The 26,180-nt window shown below is 40.5% G+C and overlaps 1 protein-coding gene across 5 annotated transcripts in view; it reads left to right on the top strand.

Moving 5' to 3' along the window:
- The first annotated feature begins 466 nt into the window (after positions 1-466).
- KIF2A (kinesin family member 2A) overlaps positions 467-26,180 on the top strand; it is a 61,532-nt gene continuing 35,818 nt past the window's right edge. For all 5 annotated transcript variants that reach the window (XM_080933823.1, XM_080933824.1, XM_080933821.1 and 2 more), the window contains exon 1: positions 467-734. In XM_080933823.1, the coding sequence (XP_080789949.1) occupies positions 671-734 (64 nt within the window). In that variant the 5' untranslated portion in view covers positions 467-670. The remainder of the gene's footprint in view (positions 735-26,180) is intronic.

The following is a 26,180-nucleotide window of genomic DNA, read 5'->3' as shown; positions in this document are numbered from 1 at the left end:
GCCCTAACCTCAGGAAGGTTCCTGGAGGGCCGGCCGCCTCTGAGTGGCATGTGATCTGACAGCCTCAGAAATACACTGAACCAGTCCAGTAACCCGCCGGTCCCTGCAGCCCGGCGCCACGAAAGCCTCGACACCGCTCGATCCTCAATACATTCCTGCAGCAGCGTCCACGCGGAGCCGGGTCTCTGGGAGGGCACCGCGCGTCGTTCCCCGCGCCTGTAGGCCAAGTGCAGAATCAAACCCGGCGCGGGCTCCGGTTCGCGCGGACGGTTCAGAGCCGCCCGCCGCCAGGCCGCAGAGGAGCTGGGCGGGGCCGCCTGCAGCCCGAGCGCGCGGGCGCCGGGCAGGAAGACGCGGCGGCCGAGAGTGCGCAGGCGCGCGGCGCCCCGCCCCCCAGCGTCGGTCCGGGCGGGCGGCGCGAGCCCTCCCACTCTCCCCCGCGCCGCCTCACAGCTGCGGCCCTCGCTTCACCCCGACGCCCGGCGTGCGCGCTTGCCCGCTCGCCCGCCCTCCCGCAGGCCCGGAGCTCCAGCCCGCTCGCCCGCCGCCGCTCGCCGCGGCCCCGCTCGCGTCCACGCTGCCTCCCGGGCCGGCGCGGCCGCGGGCCACCGCCGCCACCCCGCCCCCTCCCCGCCTGTTCCGCCCGCCCGCCGCCGCTCCGGATGAGGTGATGGCAACGGCCAACTTCGGCAAGATCCAGATCGGGATTTACGTGGAAATCAAGCGCAGCGATGGTGAGCCGCGCCTCCGGCCGCGCGGGGCCGGCTGCCCCTTTGATTGCTCTCCGGGTTGTGGGGGCGGGAAGGCGGCGGCCCGGCGCTTTTGTGTGCGGCGTTGTGCGGGTGAGGCGGGCGTGGGGTCCGCCCGGGCGCCGCTGCAGTGCGGGGCCCCGGCCGCAGGGCGGGGGCCGCTCCCGGGATCGCGGTCCTCCCCCCACCCCGGGGGACTCCGTTAGGGCTGACCGTGCCTCGCGCTGCCCCGGCTCTGCATCGGTGGCGTGGCGACGACGGTGGTAGCGTGAAGCTCGGGGGTTTCAGCACCGAGAGACCCGACAGGCAGCCGAGGCCGTTAGGGAGCCATCGGGCTGTTCTTAACTGCTCTCAGGTTGTCAGGCCTCTTTGCCTGTCCTCCCCCAAGCATGCTGCTTTCTTTTGCTGGCCCAGGTGCAGAGAAGGCTGCACTCGGCCATGAAAAGGGGTGGGGGAGTAACGGAAAGAAATACTCGATACGCTTCTCCAAGGTGATGATACTGAAGGGGAAGGAGAGGATGAAGAGAGGATGGACGCAGTCCACGGGAGACACTACGGAGAGGGTGGGGGTGGGCGACCGGATGTTGATATTTTCTCACCCTCGGGAGGTAACTGAGAAAAGTGTAAGGCGAGGTGAAGAGACATGTTTAGTTCATTTATTTTAAAGACCCGTAGGCTTAGGGATGTTGCTGTAGTTCCTCTTGGGGGACGGGGATAATTTTTGTTCGCTTCTAAGTGACCATCTGTATTGTAAAGGAAATAGTGAGTATAAGGGGATGAATGACATTATAAATGCTAGTGTTAGGAGTTGATTCTTGATTGCATCTCACTTGTACCCAATTCCTTTTACTTAAATGTGGCCTGTTGACCATCCTTTACTCCAGTTAATAAGGGCATGGTTGTGACTGTCACTTCTTGGTTTCTACCAAATTTGATCAGGTATACATGAGTAGATTGCTTTTTCTGTTATTTATGATGTGTTGGAAGACCTTATATGGTTAATGACTTTTCCCTTCCCTCTTTGCATCTGAGGTAATTTGGTAACTGGAAGGATTATTTTGTGTATGAGAAAATACATTATAACTTAGAGCTTTAGAAGTTACCAAATGGGAAAGGGAAGCTTGCTTTACTTGGATTAGAGTTTGCTTTGTCAGCTCTCTGCAGATCACTTTCTTGCAATCATCATGCTGTCTAATTCCATTTTAGTTTTTGGGGAGTATGGGTTGGCTGTATATTAACTTATGTGTTAACTTATATAATAAAATGTATGTTCTTTACAGTCTTAAAGTCTTAATTATGGCAGTTACTGAAATAGTTGCAAAAATAACTCAATAGTGAATGAGATTTCTGCTTCAATTTATCTGAGATGCCATTTTTTTTAAATTATGTATTGGACTTGAAGTAATTTTGGGTCTTTGGTGATTCTAGGATATAGGTTTATAATGTTCTTTCAATCTTTAGCTTCAGCCTATAGCAGAAATTGTGATACACAAAAGCTTTATGTTCCAAGTTAGAGTAAAGTAGACATTTTCAAAAGTCTTCTCCCTCAAGAAGTAGGGGAAGCCGTACAGTGTGTGTTGTCCTGATGGTGTAAATATTTAAACATGTTCTGGATGCAAGAGAGCCAAAGTAGGTAACTTTTTAAAAACATTTAGAATTTCTTAGTTTTGAAGACCTTATGATTTCTGGTTGGCCTTGAACTTGCTCTGTAGCTGCTGAGGACCTTGAACAGCTCCTGCCTCCCCCTGAGGGCCAATTTGTGAAGTGTTGATTGAGCTGTATCCTTAGCACCCCCCCCCCCAAAAGCAGTTGATTTTCAAAGGAAAAAAATGGAACTGAAAGTGTTCGATTTCATTTCTCTGAATCTCCTCTTTTCACTTTAAAGAGGCCATCTTTGCTTCCTTCCTTCCTTCCTTCTGTAACAGATCTGTTATAGAATACTAGTGGTTATTGTAAAAAAATAAATAAACAAAGCTAGTGGTTGAATAAACACTGATATCTTGAAAACTGACATCACAGGAGTAAATAAAGAAATAACCTGCTGTTAACATGGTAATAGATACTGTGCTGCATGTATGATCTTTGTCCTGACCAGCTTATCAATGATAGCTATATATTAAAATATTCCAAAGGTCAAATCATAAACCAAAATGGGCCTATTCATATCTTTGAAGATCCTACAAAAATGCTAATTCCAGTTAAGTCCTCACTGATGATTAAAACCCACTTACCAGGGGGCTTCTGAATTCCTAAGTCATCCTGTATCATTCACGAGACGGCATATTTCCTTAAGCATTGATACTTGGAACTGTACTGCTTAATATGGTTTCAAACTGTGGCTGAAGTAGACGTTCAGTGTTGAGCAGTGAGTGGTTCTCAGCCTGTGGGGGTCATATATCAGATATTCTGCATATCAGATATTTACATTATGATTCACAACAGTAGCAAGGATACAGTTACAAAGGAGCAATGAAGTAACTTTATGGTTGGGGGTCACCACAACATGAAGATAAACAGTAAAGGGTTGCAGCCTTAGGAAGGTTGAGAGCCACTGGGGTAGAGAAGGCAGTGGAGGCATGTGAAGATACCCACACTCAACTTCAACCAGAGCCAGGGTCCCACAGGATTAAAGTACTTAATGGTCTTAGAAACTGCCTCAGTACATCTGTCATAGCCCCACACTCAGGTGGGTAACAGGTGAGTTCATTGCTCATTATTGGATGTTTGTCTTCAGACGATGTTTAGGGCTGGTGAAAAGATTCAGCCTGGTGATCTGAGTTAGTCTCCAGGACATTGATGGTGGGCGGAGAGAACCAACCAACCCCTTCCCGTTATTCTTTGACCTCCACACATGCCCATGGAGAGACAGACAGACAGACAGACAGACAGACAGACAGACAGACACACACACACACACACACACACACACACACACACACACAGGGGGGAAGAGCAAGTAAATAAAAAGAGTGCCGTAAATGTAATGTAATAAATTTAAAGTACTTTTAGTCAATCAATTGGGATTTCATCAGGAATTGGAACCCATCTATCTGTGCTCATTCTGTGCTACCATTTTCCAACTGGGGATCCCCTCCCCATGGCCTCTCAGTTGAGGGTCCTCAGAAATGAGTGAAATGGAGGGATCAGGTTGGTTTACTGGCTGTTTGGGTTTCGTTTTATTATGCCTTTCCCCCCTCGTAGTATTCTGAAGTCGGATGTGACAGGAATTTGGCTGTGACTCTAGAGATTGCTGTCAGTCACAGGCAAACTGGTATGACATTGGAAGGTTTCTTAGAACATATCCCTCCATTTTCTTGCATATGTCTTACTATTTTGGTTCCAGTCCATTTGGAGTTCATTGACTCTAAAAACTGTAGTTATACAGATGCATAGCTAGAAAGCCTTCACTGGGAAAAATTTTTTAAAGCTGCACTATTAAAATAAAAGTTGTGTTACTAGAGACTGATTCTCCTCCTTTAGGGGCCTGGGCATAGCTGAGGAATTCTGAATACTTGAAAAGTGTAACTGGGGTGGTATTGGTCTTCGGAGGTCTCTTGGTTGATGTGTTAGCTAATGGGAGTTTTAAATTTTCTTGGAAGATTATTTAATTCTCATTTTGTATAAATGAAAACTGAGTCACAGGGCACCATGAGTAACCTGTTAGATATTGTAGCTTGTCTGGGAAGTTAAGAACCTGTTTTGCATAACAAAAACTTGGCTGCCCAGAATTACATGGAGAAAGTAATTGTCAGTTTTTTAGATTTCTACAGCTTCCTAAAGCCTGGTCAATATGTAGAAGATTGTGTTTCACTCATGGGAAAAGCACCACAAAGCATTGTGTAGAGCCACATTGTGTGATAAATAAGTTACTAGAGTGTCACAAGACTTGAAATGGGGAGAAAAATATTCTTGTTTCTTAAACTCTGAGAAAACAGTGTGTTAGTAAAGCATCTGAAAAGCAGAGTAGATGGGCGTGTAAAGGGCCGTTAGGAGTGTGGAGCTTGGGGCAGGTCATCTTACCAGCATTCTTAAATGACCCACTTCTTTACATGCTTTGCCATGTATTCTACCAGCTCATGCTTACAAACCATCTTATAGGCTTCTAATGGACAGTCACGCTTCAAATATAAAAGTGGACAGTAGAAGAATACAGTTGTAATTACGCAACTTGTGGGAATAGAATACAGTAGGTGGTTTTGTAGATTGGTCATTTCCTTTTGCAGGTGACTAAGGCAGTAATGCTTTGATGGTGTTTTTATTAGGTATAGTCATCCATGTGCTTCTAAACATATTACTGATGGGTTCTTACAGGGGCCATATGAAGTAAAGAGCAGGGTAGGAAGATAACAATGCAACATTTTGTGGGTGCAGAATCAGAATTCACCAAGCTCACCTGGTTCAAAGAGGACATAGCCTGGTCAGACGCTAACTAGTCATTACTAAATGTTGTTATTGACAATAGGACGTTTTATACTTTGTGGATAGTAATTTTCTTTTGAGACCACTGTAACAGAACCCCCCCCCCCACTACCACCAAAGAAGCTTACACACTATTGGTTTATAATGTAGTTTAAATTTGCCAAATTGGTGAGATCAATTTCTAACATTTTGTCATTTATAAAGGTAAAGAGTTAATTATTGAAGGTTTTTAAAAGTCACCTTTGTTCCCACCAATATCACAAAAAGTATGTATGTGTGTGTATGTATGTGTGTGTATATGTATGTATGTGTATATGTATGTGTGTATGTATGTATGTGTGTATGTATGTGTGTGTGTGTATATGTATGTATGTGTGTATGTATGTATCTATAATCTACTCCATTCTGTGACAGATTTGTGGGGAAGGTTGTATATTGACTTTCATTGTCAAGTGCATATTTAATTTTGGAGGAAGCAGGAAAGAGCCAGTTGAACTGTCCTTACTGAAACAGAAAAGCAAACTAGTGTGGAAACCCAGAATAGGAGGAGGAACTTGGGATGCAGTCTTTGTAGTCACAAGTCTACTTGCCATTAATATTAAATCCGCCGGTTGGTTGTTGGTGTTGGCTTGTAATCTTTAGACTGCAGCACTCCAGAGGAAAGCTGAGGCAGGAGGATCTCTGCAAGTGTGAAGCCAGTCTTGGCTGCATGGTGAGGCCCTGTATCAAGACACAAAATAACAACAAAATGACAGTAATCTTTTCCAAAGCTCAGTTATTGAATTCAGCCACTTCCTAATTTCATAGACTCTGCTCTGTGACCTAACGTAATGGCTTAGATATTTGATTGTTTTGAGGTCAAAGCAAATTCTTAAAAGGATAGACATTCAAACTCTGGATAAAAACTAAATTTTACTCTACTGGTCAAGTTGTGGGGGAAAATGCAGTTTTCTTTCTGTCACACCCCAGCTTTTAAAAAAAGTGAAAGTACTATTGCACGTGGAATACCTCTGATGTGAGAATCTGCAGTCTGAAACTGCAGAACCTGAAACTTTGACTACTTGATGTGATGTTGAAATTTGATACCTGGTCTTATATGAAGAGTTGCAGTCAAAACACAGGTACATTAGAAGAAAATCCAATAAAATTAACTTTATGTGTGTAAGATATATATAAAACAAATGAAGTTCAGGACAGGGTCTTCAGTTTATCTCACTGTGTGAGAGCAGATGAGCATCTCCAGTAAGACACACTAAGCCTGCTTGGCTCAAAACTGAAGTAAGAGGGGAAGAGCGGCCAGTACTCCTCTGTTCAGCTTGTGGCAGCTCACGACAGGTTAGCAGCACCTTCAGGAGTGCATGGGTGCACAGACATACATGAAGGCAAGGCACCCTACCCATAGCTGACACACGAAGGAGAGTTGTTAAAAATTAGATAAAAATATATTTGAAAACAGACATTAGTGTTTTCTCATACTGAACATTTAAGTGCTTCGGAATGCAAAAATGCTATGAATGCCATGCCACACAGATAACATATAGAACAAAATAGATCTAAGTGCACGGACAGTGAGATCTAGCCTAATGAGAACACAGAATGAAACAGTGTTTCAACTTACTGTTGGTTAATTGTGTTAGCTTTTTGTTGTATTCAAACAGTAAAATGTGGAGCAAATGAAGTGTCTCTTGAAAGTGACACTTCATCTGGGAATGTAGCTCAGTGGTAGTTCAAAGCACTGTTGACTTGTTCAAAGTAAAAGCCATATTTCCAAGGCTGAGAGTGTAGTGCAGTGGTGCAGAGCATTTTCAGGGCCTAGGTTTCCAACAGGTTAATAAATAGGGCCTTGTGTAGGCCTTTCTTATTTCCGTTAATTTTTTCTCATTACCCATTATAATAGAACTTGGCAAATTCTAACATTTACTAGAGTACAAAGTATTTTGGAATATAGACCTTAAATGCTTGTGGCATATCAAAATAATGAATTATCCTATTGTTTTATTTGACATTTCATTAAGTTACTCTATATCATACATTCAGATGTGTGTAGAAATTTAATGAATAGGATCCTGACAAAGAAATCATTTTTAATACAGTGACTAGTCCTAATAGACACATGCTATTCTCTGTGTACATCTGTGCTTTTTTGAATTAGGTTCCTGTGTCCCTCCTGCTAATGCTTCCCTCAGGGACCATATTCAGCTTACTACAGCACTCATTCTTGGTAGCCCGTGCCGGTTAGATGCATTGGCAGTACTTGCTACTAGTTACTATTCTTTATTTTCTAGGTTTTAACTTCTATCCTAATTTCAAAAGGTATGAACTGTACTCCTGCTTTAGGTTTCTGGCAGACCACTGATATTTCTCCCAAGAGCCTGGGTTTCGGTCCTGATAGACACAGACTAAGGACATAGGAGTGTTCGTTCTGTCAGCTGCTCGGTTGAGTGTGATTTGAGAATACACTCCCTCACAGTTGGTTCTGATATTTTATTCACTTTAAAACTCTTTCCCTGGCTGGAGAGATGGCTCAGTGGTTAAGAGCACTGACTGCTCTCCCAGAGGTCCTGAGTTCAATTCCAGCAACCACATGGTGGCTCACAACATCTGTAATGAGATCTGATTCTGGTGTGTCTGAAGACAGCGACAGTGCACTCATATACATAAAATAAACAAATCTTTTTAAAAAAATCTTTTAAAAAAGTCTTTTACCTCTTTTGTAGGTTTTGGCATTAGTCTTCATGATAACATCTCTGAAAAATAATTTTTAAAGATAGGCTCAAGAAGTAATATGTGTTTGGTTACATTTAGTGGACAGTGTCTACCCTATTAGTTAGCTTCTGTCTTTTATACTTGCTGTTTACTTCAATTTCTTTATTTTTATTTTTTTAAAGTATAACTTCCTTTTTTATTTTTCCAAGGCATTTTTCCCCCATCCTTATGAAACCACTTTTTTTTACATGGGCTTTGGTAGAGGTCGTGGTACAGTGGCTTCTACAATATTTCAAATGGCAAACTTCTTAATGGCCTTATCCTTGGGCACACACTGGGCGCAGTTCGTGCATCAAATTGGCTGCACATGGCCCCGGCTTTTTTTTTTTTTTTTTTTTTTGGGTCATCTTGGAGCCAAGACTCAAAAGAGGAGCATCAATTTCTTTCTTAAAAAGTTGACCTAAGCAGGAGGATCTCTTTTAATTGGAGACCAACCAGCTATAAAGTGAGACCCTATATCAAAAAGTTTTAAAAAGTCACTTGTTACTTTGATACCTTAAGACATTTAGTATTCATGCTCTTTGCTAAATGTGTAACATATGGTATTTGATTTTCACAACTGGCAGTGAGGAAGGCAGTATCTTTTTGCTTAATAGAAGAGGAACCAAGCCTCACACAGATTAGTGTGGGCTAGGATTGTGACCCATTATTTTTGAAGGAGACCTGGCAAGGCTTGATGGAGTGGAAGTGTAAACAGTGGAGGAGGCTTGTCTCAGGACTGGAGGGGCAGCAGTCTGGCTTATGGCACAGCATGGGGCAATCAATCTCCCGAGCTGGACACACAGGGCTGTTGGTAAAGGGAATGTAAAGTGTGGAAGGGTGAGAGATGAAGGTGACAAGGGTGGGTTACCTAGAACACCTTGTTGAAGACTTGGAAACAAAGGAAGGTAAGGATCTTGGAATTAGTTTCTAGGACACTTGGAAAGTCCTGTAGGACTTAATCTCTTGAAGTCGGTAATAGGAGTTAGCCAGTGATTAGTGCTAGATTAGAGGCAGTCCGACAGAAAAAGACACCCAGCCTGGATAAGAGTGCATGGGTCTAGGCCGTGAGCAGTGAGGAAGAAGCAGCAGAAGAAGAAGAGATGGAAACATGGCAAGAAGAACCTTTGTCATGCGGTGCTGTCACTTGTGTTACTGAGTTTCACATTTGACAGGTCTGAGTGCAGCCTGTACATATGGCTTTAGTTATGTTTAATCAGGCTAATCCTATTTATGAATACAATAAAGCCTGGCTATGTGTGACAACGAAGAGACTAACTCTGGCTGCTTTTTGTCAGTGATATCTTAAATGAGTTTAAGGTATGGGACACTTCCAATAAATGTTTATAGGCAGTAAGCTTTAACAAATTGCTTTGCCTTAAGACTGAGAACACTGTCAGAATTCCTGGAATGGGATGGAAAGGAAGAATTCCAGCAAAAAGCTTGTCTTTTATTTCCTTAGAAGATAAACTAGTTTTTAATTTGTTTTATGTATATGCATGTTTGCCTGTATGTCTGCACACTGGGCATAGGAGCCCGTGGAGCTACAGTTACAGATTACTGTGAGCTGTCATGGGTGGAACTGAACCCAGAACCTCAGCAAGAGCAGCCAGTGCTCTTAACTGCTGAGCCATCTCTCCAGCCACTAAAAGGTAAAATATTTTGATTCTTGCAGTGGGACTGGAGCTGTGGCTCAGTTGCAGAAAGCATGCTTAGCACCTGTACTTTCTGATTGATGTCCCCTGTCCTCTGCTTTCATACGCTGGCTGCCCTCTTTAACCTTTTCTCTCTTCCTATTGTTGGCCTGTGTTTTTCAGTTGTTGGCATTTGCCTTCTCTCCTCTTCCTTGAGATTCTGAATACCTTTTCAGTGTTTTGAACATATCAATTGATATTTGAAATGACTTAGAAAGGGGTAGGTGAGTAGGCAGAACACAGAGGGTTCGGGGACAGTAAGATTGTTTTGGATAATAGAATAATAATGGACATTTTCTAAAATATGCAGAAATTATATCACTAGGACTAAATCCTACTATAAACTAGATGATGATGAAGGATTATAGATTGTTGTAGAAGATGTACCTGATGCAGGATATTGATAGTGGAGGGTTATATGAGAGAGGGAGGCATATAAGAAATCTTTGTGAACTTGCTGTGAACTTAAAGGGGGAAAGGGATGTGCAGACTTTGTCTAGGTCTCTTTTGAAATCATGACCAATTAATGGTAATTATAATTAAGAATTAAGATGAATTAAGGCATGGAATTTAGGTTTGCCACTTTTTCATTTTTTTTTTTTATTATAGAATCTCTTATATGGTAGACTGTTGCTTGAACTCACTATGTAATGGAGGATGACCTTGTATTAAGATCCTCCTGCCTCTCCCCTCCCCACTGCTGGGGTAATAGTTATGTGGTACCACATCCTGTTTAGTCAGTGCTGGGGACTGAACCCAAGGCATTGTGCTTGGCAGGCCATTACTTTGCTGAGTTTTGTACATGCTGGGCAGTTCTCTATCAAAACTACAGCAGATTTTGGTTTTGGTTTTTGTTTTTTGTTTTTATTTTTACTCACACTTAGTCTTTTGACTAATATCAGAGTTGAGTTTGCTAACAAAGATGTCAAATGAGGTATGTGTTGTAATGGAAAGAATTCAAACATGTTTGACAATTGGAATAAATAAAATTTTGAATTGGAATAAATACATTTTAGTCTATGGACATATAAACTATAGTAAGTTTATAGTTCATATACTATGATGAATGCCCAAGCATTGTGTCTTGAAGCATTATCCTTGAGATCGGCCAGTATTGAACCGACTGAACAATAGTAGATCTCTGCTGTAAGATAGAAGCACATGAAATCTGTTATCTGTTTAAGTTTGAGGTGCAGACAGCTTTAAAGTTGTGTGGACCTTTAGTTTTGGGGTTAATGTCACACATAAGTCCTATAATGTAATATGGGGCACTAAGTAGGAGTATGGATATAAGGATTTACCTTTATTTAGGAAATGAGAAAACTTATAGGCTCTCAGTGAAAAATAAATTTTAATCCCAAGTAGCTCTTTGAAATACTGTTAGTGGTTGTCAGGGTTTCTGTTGCTGTGAAGAGACACTGATACCACAGCAATTTATATAAAGGAAAACATTTAATTGGGCCTGTCTTACAGCTTCAGAAGCTTAGTCTATTATCATGGCCAGAAGCATGGCAATGTATAGGCAGACATGGTGCTGGAGAAGGAGCTGAGAGTTGTACATCTTTATCTGCAAGCAGTAAGAGTGCCACATTGAGCATGGCTTGAGCTTCTGAGGCTTCAAAGCCCACCCTTTAGTGACACACCTCCACCAACAAAGCCACACCTACTCCGTAAGGCCATACCTCCTAGCCACTCTCTATGGCCAAGCATTCAAGCATATAAGTCTCTAGGGACCATTTCTCTTTAAACCATCACATTGGTTAAAACTTGTTTGTATTGTTACAAAAAAAAAAAAAAAAAAAAAAACTTGTTCAACTTCATCTATAGATTAACAGATAGATGCTTAGCAACTGGATTGTCTCTAAAAATTCTATAGTTAAATTCGTTTCATATGCTATGCCTGTGCTATGCATTCAAGGTCTAATCGTTAATTATATATAATATTTCCATTTTCCTTCTTAGGGTTTAGTTTGCCTTACCCTTATAGATATCGAAGGGGTGGGGGTGGGGAGCAGGGGAGTTTCTGTTGTTTGTTTGGTTTTTCAGTTAATCCAACTAATATTTGTTGAATGAATGTGTATCCTTTCAGTCAGTGCTTTGAATGAAGTAAAGGGCTTTTAGGAAAGGTTATCATGTCAGCAGCAACAGAGTACTAGCCAGCTGTTGTGCTTACTTAAATGTCATGTAGCTCTGTGCTTGCTTTCAGAAATGGGATGCTAATCTCCAGTCACTGCCTTTAGGCCTTCCTGCTCACAGACTCTAAGGCTTAGACAGGCAGATATTCTGTCATATGAAAGGTTCTCGTTTGTCACAAAAATGTGATCCATTACAGCTTGGAAAGAGTACTTAAATAATTGATCTGTTCAGGTCCCTGTCCAACTTCCAAGACCTTCAGTTTTATAAACCTATCACGTTAAGATCATATTTGGATTGTTGATGCTTTTTTCCCCCCTTACATAATGCTCCCCAAACTGTAAGCATTTCTTATGTCCTTTAGGTTGAAATTTTATTTTGAGTGATACATTGCTCTTAGCCTTACATACTCTTAAGGCTTTATTAAGAGCCATTATTTAAAGTAAGTAGAAGTTCATGTTTTTCTGCTATCCCCCAAGTTTTTCCTTTCCAACCTTTAAGGGTATTTTATTTATTCTCTGAGAGATGATGCACCTCCGGTTTGGGTCCTAAATCTGAAGTATTTCTGACATAGTTCTCTATATATTGGTAAGTTGAATTCTCTCTTCAGCCTAGGTAGGATGGTTCTAGATGGTTTGTGTGTTATGTAACAGATTATTGAACTTCTCCACTTGAGTGTTTAATAAATACCTCAAATTTAGTGAGCTCATAATTGAACCAATCCCCAAATGTAGATATATGTCTCTCATTAATTTTCTTTATTTTACCTAACTCTGAAACCTACTTGACTTCATTGGCTCTTTGCCCTGACCTCACACCCTATCCTGAATTGTCTTGACTGCTCAAGTATCCCTTTACCTTTCTGTCTACCCCTGCTTGGGTCTCATCTGTGTTGCTGCTACAGTTTCCTGAAGATTTCTCCACCTTTGCTTAGTTACTGTGTCTTGGTGAGCCTGAGCAGTCTGACCCACCTGCTGTCATCCTTCTTGCCACTTTGAATCACTGGGTAACTCCTGTTTCTCCTTTTGGCCATTGTTAAAGCATCCCACCCTTCTTAATTCCTACCCTAGCATGAATCCCAGCTTTATGTGCTGAGTCCCTTTTTAATCTGTCAGAATGCTCATGAGAGTGGATTAACTGGATTAATTTTGTCTGGTCCACTTTACCCCCACTGTCTTGCAGATGGTGGGTACACAAGATTGCCTGTTTACTCAGTGATTAAATTAACTGTACTCCTCTTTCTATATAAGTTTAGACATTCTAAAAAAATGGTTTGTGTTGCTTATCTCCAGGCACAAAAAGTATGACATGACAAAGTGATGTGTACTATTGCTCTTAATGTATACTTTAAATTTTTTTAAAATGTAATTATCTATTTTGATTAGCAGTATAGTCCTATAGTTAACATTAAGTTCTAGAAAGCATGTTCTTGTATTGAAAATGTCTTCATCCTTTGTCCTTTCAATAGACAGTGTTACCAACTTCTAGTTTAGTCCAGAGCTTCTGTCTTTGAAGAAAATGTGTGTGTGTGTTTATGTATCTGTATGCAGGATAGATATGTGTAACTATATACCTCCCTACACAATAACTGTATAAAGTGATTAATAATTTAGTTTTCTGAGATGAACTCATTACTCTGCTGTGTAGCTCTTAGAACTCGTGATTGACTTTGCCTCAGCTTCACCCTGTACTGGGAATATATGTGTGCCTCCTGCTCCTCAGCATTTGAATCATAGTGTCATTCTTTTTCATGATTACATCTTGTTAGTAAGTGAATATACCAGCGTTGTATTTAGTCATCTTTTGTTGATATGTACACTTGCACCTTATTTGCAGTTACTGTGTGAAGGGAATACATGCATAGGATAGTCAGAAGGCAAACTGGGGGAGCTAGTTCTGTCCTTCCACTGTGTAGATCATGTAGTCCAACTTCGGTTGTCATGCTTGGTGGCAAGTGCTTTGCTTTTATTTACTTTATCCATCTTGCTGGCCCTTTTCTTTCTTTTTAATTAAAAAAGATTAAATCAGTAAAGATTAAAATCCTTAAAGTAGAATCAGTGGTAAAAGAATTATTTTCAGTTTGCTGGAACTTGCCCATTTGCCTTCCAATAAAGCCAAGAATTTACCTTGCTATCTGCAAAGTGCCTGCTTTGTTAGATTCCCTCATTTGGCATTGTTCTTAAGCTAACTTGGTCTAGAAGCAGAATTTTACTCTCCTTTTGAAATACCTTCAGTTGTGTTCTAAAATCCCACCTAACCCCTGCCTCTGGCAACTTTTGGGTCACCAGTACTGCCTTAGGACAAATTGAAACCTAGGACTTCTGTCGGTGTCATATTTAGCCTTTAGATGACATGTGTATCAGTGTTTTTTACGAGTGTTTATTTTGTCATTTCACCCAAAGACCCTTTTTGACCCTTTTCCCCAAGTCACTCCCCCCTCTCCTAGTGAAAATTCAATACCATAGATATCTGTGCATTTGTTTTTGTGTGTGGTCCTTAAGAATGCCACAAACAATTGTAATATCTGATATAGATTCTTCTGAGAGCTATATTTTACTCCCTTTACAACATTATCTTAATGGTGAGAAATTAGGTTATATTGAGAAGCTTTTCTCTTGAGTTGGACTATACCCAGAGTGCCAGCCAGCTTACTTGGTAACACTATTAAATTTGAAAGAATTGCTTAGCTACTCCTACTACAGGTTTCCATTGTTCGTGTAGTGGGGAATGTGGTAAGAAATTGTTGGGAAAGTAGTAACTGTAGTGAGTATTAAAAAAAAAAATGAAGGCTTCTCATCTTGTGTTAAAATGTGTTTAAGCACAAGAGAAGATCCCTCTATGTAGCTAGGACTTGATTGGACTTTCCTTTGAGTAAGAATTTGAGCAGGACATCTGTGGAGACAGCTCTTCAAATTTTTGAGCCATCAGCAGAATGTTGTTTTTAGCAACATTAGTGTGCAAAATCTTTTTCCTTAACAGAGGTATATTTTCGATATTTTACACTGAAGGGCATGAGGGGATGTTCTTTATAGCTCTTCACTGTTTAGATGTACTTAGTTAATAAACCTTACTTAGTTTGGAAGCTATGTGAAGTGAGTCTTCAACTTTATGTATTGTGTATATGGTCGAGTGTGTGCTAGCTGGAGCATGCTGAAGAGGTCAGAGGACAATTTTGTGCTAAGTTCTCTCCTTCCACCTTTAGGGATGTTCTGGAAATAGAACTAAGGGATCATGCTTTCTTGTCACCACATTAAAAGTAGACATTTGGGTATTTAATAAAAAATGGGTTCCCTCTCCTCCGTTCAGCTGTAACCATAACCGTTTTAAAAATTGAACTTTTATAGTATTTTTACAGTTGAATTTATAAATCTTTACTTAACAAACTCCAAATATACAAAACATTAGTGAACCCTAGTGATTTAATACCCTTTAAAAGGCTTTACAATGAACTCTTCCAAATGACTATTCTACTGGAGAGTAGTTCAGTTATCCCAGAACAACAGGGAGCCAAGTAGAACTTCAGCTTCCATGTCATCCCAGAGGAACTTAGAGTCCTCTTCAGAACAGTGGCCTGAAGATGAATAAAGATCAGAAAAACAATTTGTTGTATGTAGTATGTATAAACGTGTATCTCATTTTAAAGTTACCCTTTCTTCCCAAAAATCTAAGCTACAGCGTATCTTTTCTCCCCTGGTACCAAATGTTAGGTTTATGTTTAAAGCCTAGGAAAGACTGCTAGATCTTTTAGGTTCGGTAATAACAGTTGCATAAAGGTGAACCAAAATAGAAAGAACTCTTTGGCAAAATACAATTCCCCTTGGGATTTATTAAATAGCAACAGTACAGTTAGTTACCAGTGTCAGCGGACACATTATTTTGCCCTTTTATAATGCTACCTTGTTTCAGCACAACTGTTGATGGTTTTGCTTATAGTAGTACTGATAAGGACTTTATTCATCACTGCTTAGATAGTTAACAAAACCTGGATATTACTTTGGGAGTTTGACTTAGGCAAGACCTGCCTACTCATCTGTGCCTGTATAATCCTGAGAATTTAGCTGATTCCTTTCTGGCCTTTTACTTATTAGGAATAAATCTATGGTTTTGTTGTTGTTGTTGAGCATAAACAGCTGTTAGGCAGTTAATAACTCAAGATGCAATCTGTTGTTATTACTATGTACTTAACAGTGTCTTTCATTTTCTAAATGATGTTTTCTAATATTTAGTAATCTTTATTTTTCCAACATTCTGACATTCTGACATTATATAGTTAATAATAGTGGGTCTTTCTGTTGAAGTTTATTAGCAACTGGTTATCTTTAAGTTCCTGAAAGAACATGTTTTTTAGAATCCTTTGAAGAAAAGGAATATTATTTTTTTAACTACTTTATTTTAAAAAATAAAGATAAATGCACAAATTTTAAGCATTTTTTCCATAAAAGTATATGAATACATTTTTGTCAGTGCTTGTTTTTTTTTTAAAAAGGTTTTTTAAAGGTGCATTAAGATCTTACTCGTTACAGTGAACATAAAGTACATGTAAAACAGGATGTAACCTGGAATTAGTCAAAGTTTTCTTGGTGTGTAAGGATTAAGCATAATGTTTTTTGCTTTTCTTTCATTCTTTTTTTTTTTTTCTTTTCTTAAACATATAGTCTGTGAGTTGTTTCTGGGGTGTTCAGAGCTTTCTGGGGTTAGTATCCAATTATCAGTGACTGCATATTATGTCTGTTCTTTTGTGAGTGGGTTATCTCACTCAGGATAATATTCTCTAGATGCATCCATTTTCTTAAGAATTTCGTAAAGTTTAAAAAAAAAAAAAGAATTTCATAAAGTCATTGTTTCTGGTAACTGAGTAGTACTCCATTGTGTAAATGTACCACAATTTTTGTATCCATTCATCTACTGAAGGACATCTGGGTTTTTTCCAGCTTCTGGCTATTATAAATAGAGCTGCTATGAACGTTGTGGTGCATGTGTCTTGGTTGTATGTTGGAGCTTCTCTGGGGTATATGCCCAGAAGTGGAATAACTGGGTCTTCAGGTAGTAAGTATTATGTCCAATTTTCTGAAGAGTCGCCAGACTGATTTCCAGAGTGGTTGTACCAGTTTACAACCCCACCAACAGTGGAGAAGTGTTCCTCTTTCTCCACATCCTCGCCAGCATCTGCTGTCATCTGAATTTTTGATCTTGGCCAATCTGACTGGTGTGAGGTGGAATCTCAGGGTTGTTTTGATTTCCATTTCCTTGATGGCTAATGATGTCGAGCATGTCCTTAGATGCTTCTCAGCCATTCGATATTCCTCAATTGAGAACTTTGTGTTTAGCTCTGTACCCCATTTTTAATAGGGTTGTTCTCTGGTGTCTAGGTTCTTGAGTATTATTATTTATTAATAAATAAACTAGAAAAGTTAGTATGTGTGTGTGTTTTACATGTGTGGAGGTCAGGACAACTATCAGGAGTTGTTTCCACTGGTTGTCTCCATATCTAACCTTGTCCAAGAATCTTAAATTTAAATTTTTAAAGTATGTATATGGTTTAAATTATATTCAAAAATACAAATCATCAATTTTTGTCTTTAAAAATTTATCATACCTCAGGTACAACTACTAGAGTTTACCAGCCATGAAGAATTTGGAAATCACCATTATAAACGATTTTTTTTTAAAAAAAGATTTATTTATTATATATGAGTACGTTGTAGCTGTCTTCAAACAGGCCAGAAGAGGGCATCAGATCTCATTACAGATGGTTGTGAGCCACCATGTGGTTGCTGGGATTTGAACTCAGAACCTCTGGAAGAGCAGTCAGTGCTCTTAACCACTCAGCCCCATAAACAATTTATATAACTTGTTTTATTTTACTAAAATCATTTACTAACTTTTACATTTTGAGTGAATATGTAATTTTTTTCTTATTTAGTTACTAAGGTGTTAATAAATTAGACAAGAGAACATTTTCTAGAAACATTTCAAGAATTCCTGATGAAATAGTTACTTTTGTAGAAGACTTGTTATTTGTATACTCAAGTATCCTCAACCTTATAATTTGAATAATTACACACAAAATTTGAGTGTAGTTTGTAGTGCTAGGTACATAATAAACAGCTGCAACCTTCTTAAAAGCTGCTTGAATCACAAAGGACTTTTTTTTTTTCACGTTTGTCCTTTTAAAAATAAAACACATACCTGCTACGTTCTGCTTTTTGAGTGCTTGTAATGTGGTTTTGTCAGTACTCCTGATTGATTTATTTTGGCTTTTGCCTCCTGCATTTGCAACCAAATTATACTTTCTATGCTAGACAAGGTTTGTGCTAGCCTAATTGGTTGCTGGCATTTCTTAGCCTCACAGCTGCTGTGAATTCAGCTGTAAACTAGGAAACATATAATAGGGTCCTGTTCTCAGAGCCCAAAAGTCAATTGTCAACATGTGAAACCTGTTTTTGACAGTTGATAATTATATGAACTTTACAGATTAAGGATCACAGTACTGGTTTGAAAGAGTCATGCTGATTTTTAAGTAATTAGAACATTACTATAGAGATATTTACATAGTGAACATAAAATGACATTGAAATAAAGGATATGATTTCAAAATATCTATTTAGCAAGTCATATTTTTATAAATTATCTTTATGTTTAAACTTGTAGGATTTACTTTTCCATTAGACTCAATCATGAAGTTGCCTGCCTGCCTGCCTTCCTTCTTTTTATTGAATATCTGAATTTTGGGCTAGGGAGATGGCTGAGTCAGTACAAGCACAAAGACCTGAGTTCTAACCCTAGAACACCTGTAAAACATTAAAACTGGGCACTATGGTGTCCACTTGTAATCCTAGCACTGGGCAGGGCAGAGAGGTAGACTCTCTGGAACCTACTGGTCTGTCAACCTACCCTACTTAGTGAGTTTTAGGCCACCAAGGCCACCCTGTATTAAAAGAATGTTTCTTGAGGGATGACACCAGTGGTTAGCCTCTGGCTTTTTATATGTATGTGTGGATGTATGTGTGAACACACACACATGCACGCACATACTCCTTGAATTTCGACTTTGTAATATTTCATCTGAGAATGATTAGTTTAATTTATGTGAACATGTTATTGGTTCTTTATCAATTTGGGCAGCACATATGTTGTAGTAAATATTAAAAGTATAAAAAGGTTTATCTCTTTACCAGCCCCGAGGTCTCACTCCTCAGGCCCGACCCTGATACGGAGCCAAGTGCACCTCTGGCGCCTGGTCCGAGCCACCACCACAGCCCAGCTTCTTAACTCAACTCCCTTCCCTGGTGGTCTTCTACTGCCTGTTCTCTGCTTCTGTTCTGGGGTATTTCTCTACCCCAAAATTCCATGTAAATACAAGTCTACAGCCTGATAGCTTTTTATACAGGTTTATATATTCAACTCTCAATCCACAAATCCTCTATACAAGATTACATCAAATAGACAAAGATACAAACTGCCCTTCTATATGAGATATTAGACCTATAAAATCCTTAATGTTCATAGCTATTTAACGCAAATCAATATCACCTGGGTTTAACTGGTCCTTGGGAGCCTCCATCTTGCTATGACCTCTCCTCCTCTTTGACCTCCTCAGACCTCTCAGCCCTCTCTACTTCCCTTGCCCCGCCCAGTCACTGGCTTTCCTTTATTTTACTAATTAAAATGGGAAGGTTCACTTGGAATCATGTGACTAGGCAGCACTTCTTGGGGAAGTGGAATTAACATTAAAATACAAACAGCTTCAGGACAATCTACACACATAGGCTTGGTCCATTGGAGACCAATGAACTAATCCTTAAAAGTGATCAATGAAAATGCTGATGGGGGAGGGCACTCCAATTATTTAAAAGGGAAAAGAATTGTGTGTCTTAATCATCTACCCAAGTTCTAACTAGCTTCAGTAGTGTAGCTGATGCAGTGAGTCAGTCATCTGTATAAGCACAGCACTGTTGTCATTTTGGTCAGTGAGTGTCTTAGGGTTACTGTTGCTGTGATGACACACCATGACCAAAAGCAAGTTAGGGAGGAAAGGACTTATTTGGCTTCCACCTCAACATTGTAATCTATCACTAAAGGAAGTCAGGGCAGGAACCTGAAACAGGGCAGGAACCTGGAGGCCGAAGCTGATGCAGAGGGCATGGAGGGTGCTGCTTACTAGCTTGCTCTTCCTACTGTGTTCAGCCTTTTTTCTTGTAGAACCCAGGACCACCAGCCCAGGGGATAGCACCATCCACAGTGGGCTGAGCCTGTTTAGTAGTAAATCTCCAACTCCAGTAAGCCCCTGTAAAAAAACCACACAGCACAGTTATAATACTTTTGGGCAGACCTACCACTACACTTCTATTCCTCAGCTATGAGATAGGTCCCTTGCCGCTTGCTGTTTCTCCAGGTCATGTGGTTCTGCTCCATCTTCCTTCTACCTTTTCTTCCTCACTCCTTCCCTTTCCCTTCCTCTACTCTTTAAGACCTCTATCCCCACCTTTCCCTTCCACTGCCCAGTCACAGGCCTTTATTTGACCAGTTAGACTGTGGAGAAGGTTCTCATGAAATCACATGAGTATGTTATCCTCTCCTCCTTGGGGCAACCCCTCTTGCAGAAGCAGAATTAACATCAAAATACAAAGAATACCAGGGCAACCCACAAATTGAGCACTCATCCATCAATCCCTAATTAAGAAAATACACTTTAGGGCATCTTATGGAGGCATTTTCTCAATTGAGATTCCATTCTTTCTTAACTCTAGAGCTTGTGTCCAACTGACATAAAACCAGCTGCACAATGAGCAATAAACTCAGATTAAATTTATATACAGTGTTTTTTAATCGTTGCTTTCTGCTCAATCTTCGTATTTTCTTTCAACATTTTTATTATATACTCTCTGTATTTACATGTGAAATGTTATCCCCTTTCCCTACTCAGCTCCTATCTCCAAAAAGGTGCACTCCCTCCTAATCACCCTATCTCAGTGCCTTGCCATTTCCATACATTGGGAAAACGTGCTCTCATTGGACCAAAGACCTTTTCTCACATTGATGCCAGACACTGCTATCTTCTGCTACATACACAACTGGATCTTTTTGATTTTTACATTTTCTCTGTTGTGTTACTCTTTTCTGTGTTGCCTTCTGCCCTTGAGATACTCTCTTCCATGTCTTATAGTCTGTTGGTGATGCTTGCATCTGTGACTCCTGATTTCTTTCCTAGGTTTTCTATCTCCAGGGTTGTCTCTTTTTGTGTTTTCTTTGTTTCTATTTCCATTTTCAATTCCTTCACCCATTTGGTTGTATTTTCCTGTAGGTCTTTGAGTGATTTTTGTGTTTCCTCTTTAAGGGCTTCTATTTGTTTATGTGTTCTCCTGTAATTGTTTAAAGGAATTATTCATGCCCTTCTTGAAGACCTCCATTATCATCATGAAGTATGATTTTTAAGTCTAAATCTTGTTTTTCTGGTGTGTTGGGAAATCACTACTTGCTGTGGTGGGAGGACTGGGTTCTGATGTTGCCAGGTTGTCTTGGTTTCCATTGCTTAGGTTCTTGTGCTTTGTTTCCTCTTGCCATCTTGTTATCTGTGATTCTAGGTGATCTTGTTGTCTCTGACTGGAGCTTGTTTCCCTTGGATCTGAAGTCCCGTGGGCTCAGGAGGGAGATTGCTACTGGGTGTTCGGCTCTTTTCGGGCAGACAGTGAGTTCTGATGGCCATGACCAGGCTTTGTCTCCTGGGACTCCGGTGGGAGAGCACTTGTGAGGCTTTTTTGGGTGCTCAGGTGTCTGCAGGCAGGTCCTGAATCCTAATGGCTCTGACCTGGCTCTGTCTCTGGGCTGGAAAATACCTCTCAACACCTTTTAAATACTTTAGTGCTCATTCAACACTAAGCTAAACTAAATGGTAAATGTGTGTTAGAAGCTTAGAAAATGCATTGAGGACCTGTATGCATTGCCAAAAAAATGTTACCACTTGAATATGATTAAAGTGTTCTTAATTCACTCTTACTGTACCACAACCAAGACCACAGAATTGACTAAAAAGCAGGTCTACTTAATTCGAATTTCTGGAGGCTTGAAAGACCAAGATTGTGTAGATTCATCTGTCCAAGTTCTGTTCGGCTCTCATACTCTTTTATGTTTGAAGGGAAAACAAGGGAAAGTGGATACAAGAAGGGGAAGCTGAACTTGCTTAACAATCAGTTCCAGCAGTAGCTCACGTTCTTAAGTGAGAAGGGGAGCTCCTACAGATGGCATTAAATTATTTATTATTACCCTACTTTCCTCCTTGGGGCCCAGATTCCTTCCATTAGACCCCTAACTTTGCCTAAGGAATTAAGCCTTAATATGGGCTTTGGGTAGTGAGAAGACAAACCTTATTCAGACTGTAGTGTTCTACACTTGACTACTCATTGCTCCTTATTCTTATATAAATGAAGTGATCCCACCTCAGTAGTCCAAAAGCCTTAACTCCTTCAGAGCCAGTAAACCAAACAAGTTATCCACTTGCAAGCTGAACGGTGGGCAAGTCATAAGGTAAAATAGCCCAAAACTCAACAAGGAGGCTATTTTAAAGCTCTCGAAGCGCCAGGATAAGGACCCAGCTGCTCTCAGAGTGCAGTTGTTTGGTGTTACCTGCAGCTTTCTCAGATGTTAGATGCTGCTCAGAACAGGGCTGCCCTCATACAGGCTCTCCTTAGTAGGTAGTCCTTTCTGCCTGGGCTCTCAAGTAGTTTTCCTTTTGAAATTTAGGTGGTTGTAGTCATCATTGTCTGCCCACCTGCAGAGCTGTGCATGAGATTACTGGCCTTTGGTCCTTGTGGTGGCCTGAACGGCACTTGGGTACTTCAGGCCTTTGCTGGAATCCTGGTGCCATGATTGCATAGTGGAGACAGCTCTTATGACACTAACATGAAGTTTGTGATAGAAAAGGAGTGGCCATCAAGCCCATCTTTGGAATTTTTTTTCCTGTTGTGTCAGCCAGCTTTGGTGTCACTTTGACAAAATACTTGTGATAATGAAAGAGGTTTTTTTTTTTTTTTGTTCACTGTTTCAAAGTTTCAGTCCATGTCACTAGGCTTTGTTGCTTCTGTAAAACAGAACATTATGACAAGGAGGGGGAGGGATGATGTGTGGGGCAAAGGTACTCAACTCAAGATCAACTAAAGGCAAGGTGGGGAGCAGGAGGGGGAAGGTAAGGTAAGAGGACCCTGGACCAGTAGATCACCAACTTTGGGGTTGGGGGCCATTTTATATCCAGACTAATACCCCTTGTCCTAATGATTAGTATTTAGCATCCTTTTTCGGAGCTAATTTGTTTAGCCCAGCTATACTCTTAGATGTTTCATGTGCCTAAGCTGCAAATTTTCTGCACTTTGATTATTTTCTTTTTGATATTTTTTGTTCTCAGTTCGGCATTAACAGTATGTGATTCCACAGCCCCTTTTGTATTTGGTTTAGAAATTAGTTTGGCACTGTGGTGATGGACACTGGACATTCAGGTTCTTTGCAATGGATATATAATAAGGGTGGGATTAAATAAAAGAGGAGGGTCTAGGAAGATGGCTCATTTAGAAAAGTGGTTACTGTGTTAGTTTGAGAGCCTCGAAGTTAAGTCCCCAGCATCCACTTAAAAAGCTAGACATGGTAGTATGTGCTTGTAACCCCAGCTTTGGGAAAGCAGAAGTAGGCAGATCCTTGAGGCTTGCTGGCCTAGCATAAGAGTCCCAGGTCCCAGTGAGAGACCCTGTTTCAAAAACAAGGTGGATGCCTCCTGAGTAACCCCATTGACATTTAGCCTTAAAAATGAATACACACACACACACACATACACACACACACACACACACACACACACACACACACACACACAATCATTGATATTTAACTTTAAAAATGAACACACACACCTGACAATCTGCAAATTATATTGATGCATTATTTCTCATATACTTTTGTTTAAAATGTTAATTTCTTTGCCACGATTGGTGATATACCCTGTAATCCCAGCACTTGGGAAGCAGAGGCAGGCAAATCTCTTTGAGTTAGAGGCTTGGCTGTACTATATAGAACAGATAGGACTACACAGGGAAACCCTGTCTTGAAAAACAAAACAAAGTTAATTGCTTTGACATCTCTAAATGCAGGTCACAACCATCTGTCATGGATCTGATGCCTTCTTCTGGTGTGTCTGAAGACAGCTATAGTGTACTCATATATGTAAAGTAAATATTAAAAAAAGAAATCTGGTTAATCTGGTTGTACATTTTAAGTTTTTGAACCTTTTTGTACAAACAAGCAAAAAGGCCAAGAACATAAAACAAACTCTTAAGAACAGTAAGGTGAGAGAGACAGCAAGGTTCCAGAGTAAAGCTCTCATGACAGTTGTCTTAGGTAGGATGAACAGACACCATGACCAAGGTAACTCTTGTAAAGACATTTAATTGGGGCTGGCTTGTAGGTTCAGAGGTTCAGTCCATTGTCATCAAGGCAGGAGCATGGCAGCATCCAAGCAGGCATGGTGCAGGCAGCTGAGGGTTCTACATCTTCATCTGAAGGCTGCTAGCAGAATACTGGCCTTCAGGCATCTAGTTTGAGATCTTAAAGCTCACACCAATAGTGAAACACCTACTTCACAAAGGCCACACCCTCTAATAGTGCCACACCCTGGGTTGAGCATATACAAACAATCACAACAGTTTGTGAACCTTGGATCCAGAGATAAGGAAGTCAAATCATAACTATGAGTGTTGCAGATTGTGGAAGAAAGTGCTTTTCAGGAAATGGTGCTGAATCTCCTAAGAACAGGGAAGGAAGTTGGTTACCATATATTTTGAGTGCCCCGAGATTAAGGACATGAATATAAATGGGTGTGTTACACGTTTGAAGAAAATGTAAGAAACTGTCTTAAGTGATCTCAGTCTGTGTTGGGGTCCAGCCTCCACTGAGGATCAGGGTTCTCAACTGGAAGCAGGAATATCTGGAAGGTGCAATAATAAATAAACACGGACTACTTTTTGGGCACAAACTAACAGGCAGTTTTTCAAGACTTAAGGTTACACACACACTCTCTCTGTTCTCTTTCTGTCTTTCTTGCTTGCCCTACTGCATTCTCTTGCACACTCTGCTTTTCCCCTCGAACTCCCACACTCACATCTCTGTTTATTCCCCTTTCATATTCACACACACTTTTCATACATACCTCACACGTATCTCACACACAGCACATGCACTCTCCTTTCACTCATACAGTCTCCATACACACCTCACACTCTTTGTTCACTCCCTCTTCATGTGCTCTTATGCTTGCTCGCTCCTGCTCTCCCTCCCCCGCCTCATACATGCTCTCACACTTGCTCACTCATTCACTCACTCACCTTTCTCTTGCCCCAGTCTTTTATTGATATTCCAAAAGCAGATAGAAAAAAAAAGATACCGTATAATCATTACCAAATCAAATTCAAAAGAATAACCACATCCCACAAAGAATTAAGAATTACAGTTGTTCCTCAAAGTTTCAGCTTCCCCTGTTCCCAGACCTGTGGCCAAAATAATAACTGCAAACTTATCATCATTTAAACTTCAACTTTCACCTTATCTCACTTCGGAGCTCAGAGCTCCGAGGTCAGCTACTTGCATTTTCCTGTGAAGCTCTAATGATAAATGACATGGGCAGATCTGCCAGGCTGTGGCCAGAAAGAATCAAGTCAATCCCTTAACTCAGTCGTTCCTCCAGCTTTCTGTTTCTGTACATTGCACACAGTGACTTTCCTAAGAATCCCAGTATTTTGACTTAGTTTTACTAGTATATAATTTCATGCATTCTATACTTTCTTATCCTGGAACCACTCTCAATTGTTGTACAAAACTTATTTTATAACTGCAATAACTTTTTCCTATCTTAGGGTCCCAATGTTGGTTCTAATTCATTTTCTAATAACTTCTTAAAACTTTCTTTGCAAGGGGAACTACCATTGTGCAATTACTATATTGTTTCCAAGATGAGAGCACACAGCATGCACCTGGGCCATTAGGATTGTGCTGTGCTGTGCCCCTGTGCCTCAGTTTCCAGTTGTTTAAGAATCGAGGAACATCTAGTTTCACAGAATCCACCAGAGCAGAAGGAGAAATAGGACAAGTCAGGTATAATAGAACAATTATGCACACCAAGGCCAAATGAAAGGTAGTCACACACAAATGAAATCTACACAGCCGGTGTCCAGGGCTAAGGTTAGGAGACGTGAAACAACTGTTTTTTACAAGGAGCTGCCGGGCTACTGAGATGTCTCCATTCCAGCCTACTGCTGGCAGTTCCTGTCATGGTATGCTGTCCCCAGCAAGTCTGGTGAAAAACTTTATACAAAAAAAGACAACTATTAAAAAAAAAGTGTGTTCTTAGAGGTATGTGTTGGTAAAATGAAAGCTTCAGATTGCATGGTTTTTAGTTAATTTG

The sequence above is a fragment of the Micromys minutus genome (assembly GCF_963924665.1).
Source record: "Micromys minutus genome assembly, chromosome: 20".
Taxonomy (NCBI): domain Eukaryota; kingdom Metazoa; phylum Chordata; class Mammalia; order Rodentia; family Muridae; genus Micromys; species Micromys minutus.
The sequence above is the reverse complement of the archived record's forward strand: the minus strand, read 5'-3'. Positions and strand labels throughout refer to the sequence as shown.